General features: G+C 51.9%; 1 protein-coding gene across 1 annotated transcript; it reads right to left on the bottom strand.

Annotated features, from left to right (window-relative positions):
- Nucleotides 1-1,667: 1,667 nt before the first annotated feature.
- LOC138579851 (olfactory receptor 2AG2-like) lies at nucleotides 1,668-2,660 on the bottom strand. Its single transcript, XM_069650082.1, has one exon. The coding sequence runs from the start codon at nucleotides 2,658-2,660 to the stop codon at nucleotides 1,668-1,670; it is 993 nt and encodes a 330-aa protein (XP_069506183.1).
- Between the last annotated feature and the right edge of the window lie 1,207 nt (nucleotides 2,661-3,867).

Here is a 3,867-nt window from a genome sequence, read left to right as displayed (position 1 = left end):
TTGATTTCACCCAGGCGGGCTGCAATATCTCCCTTTGTTGCTGCAGCGAGATAATTTTCGGTACAAGCGGAATTTGCCATCCTAGGTTCAGTAAGAGCAGGAGAGGTAGGGGTGTAAGCAAAGAGCGACAGCTTGTGTTTAACGTTCATCTGGATCTCTGCCAGCGGTATCCGATGGGCAGTGCGTAGGGTGTCGAGCCAGGTAACATTCTGTGTCACAGGTTCGCTGATGAGGGTTTTGGGGCGCAGGGTACTCTGTGGGATTTCGTTGAAATCTTTGAGAAGTAAATTTTACACCTCTTTGGGCGTCTCGGGCTGATGGTGGCTCCCTTGTCGGTGTATCCGCGTCTCCTTCCGAGTTTTGTGAAGTGGCGCGCGCCGGTGTTGGATCACTGTATGGCACCGTATGGCTCTGTGCATGCCACAGGGGAGGGCCCAGGTGCTGCACTCTAATGTTAGCCAAACTACTCGGGGCTTTAATCTCTTGATCAAAAGTCATGTAGCCCAGAGTCTCAGAGAGGAGGGGGCCACAAAGTCACATATGTGCTCCGAGCTGAGCGGTATGACTGGGTCCGTCTATCTCGCTGATGTGCTGGAGCAGAGGCGATCTATGTATGGGGATTATGCTCTCTGACACTAGATTACGCGCCACTCTCTAGGATCCCACTGCAGCCTGTTCTCTTAGCCGCAGCACGATTAACCTCTTAGTGGCAGGCCAGAGTGGGTAGCAAAGATTTCTGTCCCTCCCTAGAGGCTCATCGTGGAGTAGTGGGGAGGGGGTATCCGACAATAGTTCATGTGAGGCCTGGAGATCAGGAAAGTAGCAGACGCTTTTGGTTGTTCCTCCGTTTCACGGCCCGTGCGCGTATGAAGGCCTCAGCATTAATTAGGCCCAATACACTTTTCGCCGTGGAGAGAGCCTCTAAGGGCACCGGTGCCGTACCTGCTAATGACGGTGGACGTGCTGGGGAGAGAGCGTTCAGCCGCTAGGAAGTCGCTGATGTCAGGCGAGGTGGAGTGGAGCTCTCATCTGCGTCCCTGTCCCGCGTTGTGTGGCCTCCAGGCAGCTCGCGGGCAACGGATGGTCGATGGCGTAGAACGAGTCGGGGAAGTCCCGACACAGCTTCGTTCAGAGCATGCGCCTCTCTAAGGAACGCAATGTCTCTCTTCTCCGCTCCTGCGTCCCGATGATCAAGTTGCGCTCCATCTTCCGGGTGGGCAGCAGCAGATGCGGGGTCCAGTGTCAGGGCCCCGGATCTCCAGCGTCTTCATACGTACATACGCAGCAGGATCTCACTCCGGGTGCTGCCAGCGTTCAGGGGCCTCCGCTTCCCTCACGGATTTCACGGGTTGCAGAGTTCTGTTTTTCACCGGGGTTTTTCCCACACCGGGGGGGTGTTCCCACAGCTATATCTCAATTCACTTTCACTGGGGGGTGCCAAAAAGAGGGGGCTAAATCCGTCTTTCGGGGCGGCGCAGTCGGAGCTCACGCAGAGAGCCTGTTCATCCCTGCACCCCCTGGTGGGCAGTCCTGCCCGCCATTTTGTAATCTGTCTGGCACACTGACCCCCAGCAGTCCCCCCTTGTATCCCCTTGCTTCCCTCGGTACCACCTCCTACACACTTGTCTCAGTTAGTACCCGCTCTTCAGCCCTCAAGCCCATCAGTGTCAGATGGACAGAGGAACTACTGTCCCTCTGCGCCACCCAAGGTGGCGCGTGATGCATCTCCGAATTTCTTCTGAGCGCAATCCATGCACGATTGGCCCCATCACCTGACCTATGGTGAAGAAAACAAAGAGCACGTTTTTGATCCAGAAGACCGCGCGCTCCCCGACCAGGCCTCGGCTCTGGAGGGGACTAAGGACGATGATTGGCAGAATGGGCAGCAGGTAGAAGCCCAGCTGGATGAGGTGGAGCAGAAGAACCTTCTGAGCCTGTGGGCCTGAGGGGACGGCGGGTCTGGAGGGCAGGCCTTGCCATAGGACAAGGACATAGAAGAAGCTGATGGCTGCCAAGCTGGGCAGAAAGTAGACCAGGTTCATGGTCACCCTCCAGTACATCAGAAATGGGTTGGTGTCCAGGCTGTCAACATTGCAGAGCAGGGCAATGCTTCCATCCTTGCCGTCTAAGACATGCAGCAGAGCCAAGCTCACGGGTGGCACCAGAGGAATCAGGAAGACCACTAGGAGCACTTTATAGACGTTCTCCTGGGAGAAGATGGATTCGTAGCTGAGCGGGCGACACACCGCCAGGTACCGGTCCAGGCAGAGAGCATCCAGGGTCACTAGCTCCACAAAGAGACTGTAGTTCTGTAGGAGCAGAAGACAAGCGCACAGCGGTTGGGAGATTGCCACCCCGCAGAGGAGAAGCAGGAACCGCAGCAGAGTGACTCCGAAATAAGAGGTGTGACTGAGCGTGGTGCAGACTAGCAGCAGGAAGCGGGCCTTGCCGGCGAAGGAGCGATGCCGTCGGAGGAGGAACAGCCAACCGGCACCAGTCAGTAGGCAAATGAGCAGACTGGGTCCCAGAATGCCTACAGCCAATGGACTGTACACAGCAAGGAGGTTCTTGTCGCTAGTGGAGGTGGCGGTGAGCTCGGCTGCAGCAGATGGGGTATTGGTGTTGATATTGTCCAGCTGAAGAGTCAGTGGTGATGGCATGGTCACCCTGGGGACGAGAAATGGAGAAGAAAAAACACAGATGTAAAAGAGAGAGATGATTGCATTCACATAATGGACATAGATGAAATTATCTTCATTAGCGACTGGGGCGGCGAGGGGTTGAGAAGGCTGGCATGCGAGGAGGTCATTATCTGGCCAGTAATGGCAAGAGAAGGGTTGCTGTCCCTGCATGCATAGAAACAAGTACAAACAGAGAACATTCACCACTAGCTACCCACCTCTACCACACTGTGGTTGTAGAAAAGACTACTCAGATTTTAGATAGCTAATACAATCAAATTACATGTTCCACCAGGGTCATTGTATCAAAATCAACATATTTTAATCTTATATTTTTCACAAAATTAGTTCTAAAAGGCATAAAAAACCAATAGAAGCGTTCATTGTTGGAAAATTAACACAACAGAAGTGAGCTCAAATTCACACTTATTGCTCTAACTTTCCCAAATGCAGTTGTAGTTCATGTGCATTAAGTGATTGCGTGATGTTAGTAACAGTGAGTGTGTCCACATTAAGTTTTTTAGAAAAACATGGAATAACAGCGTCTACACTCTGGTGTGTTTCTGGGGCAAAGAGCAACACTGTGGCTATCTACTTTTCATCAGTGGTGTTCCAGGACCCGTCTTCAGGACGGAACTAGTTAAGGGTAAGGTCGGTTACACTGTCTACATGGCACCTATGTGTCAGTGTTGTGACCTGGAATCAAATAAAACGAGTATGAGAGTTTTTATAAAAAGGTGGTAACATACATATTGTGAATAGCAGAGTAGGGATTCTACTAACCTTGTATCAATTTCTTTGAGAGTAGAGGGCGAGGTGATTACACTTGTCAATCTAGTTTAACAGCTCCTAAAGCTATCCGGGGCACTCCATGCTATAAAACAAATATATATTGGGGATTGATCATTGATTCGGTAAATCCCTAATGGTCATTTACGTATGCATTTGATGGGTATAAATATTTACCATCTTTTATTGCGGATGGCAGTGCTATGGATGATTTCAAGTAAGTGCCACATCTTTGTAATGGCCAGAGAGTGGCACCATAAAAAAGGAAAAGGTCAGAGGAGCCAAGGAAGCGGCCCCCTGCATAGCATCTTCTTGCCCAGGATCCACATTTCTGCCAGGGCTCCAGTGAACCCACGCACTCCAAGCGGCCGAGTACGCCCTCCAGTTGCTGGGATCG

This window comes from Ambystoma mexicanum, chromosome 3p (genome assembly GCF_040938575.1).
Source record: "Ambystoma mexicanum isolate Mex_15411 chromosome 3p, UKY_AmexF1_1, whole genome shotgun sequence".
In the NCBI taxonomy this organism is placed as follows: Eukaryota; Metazoa; Chordata; class Amphibia; order Caudata; family Ambystomatidae; genus Ambystoma; species Ambystoma mexicanum.
Note: the sequence above shows the minus strand (reverse complement) of the source record. Positions and strands in the feature narration are given on the sequence as shown.

Coding starts and splice junctions, on each gene's coding strand:
- LOC138579851 (XM_069650082.1), bottom strand. CDS start 2,660: ATGCCATCACCACTGACTCTTCAGCTGGACAATATCAACACCAATACC.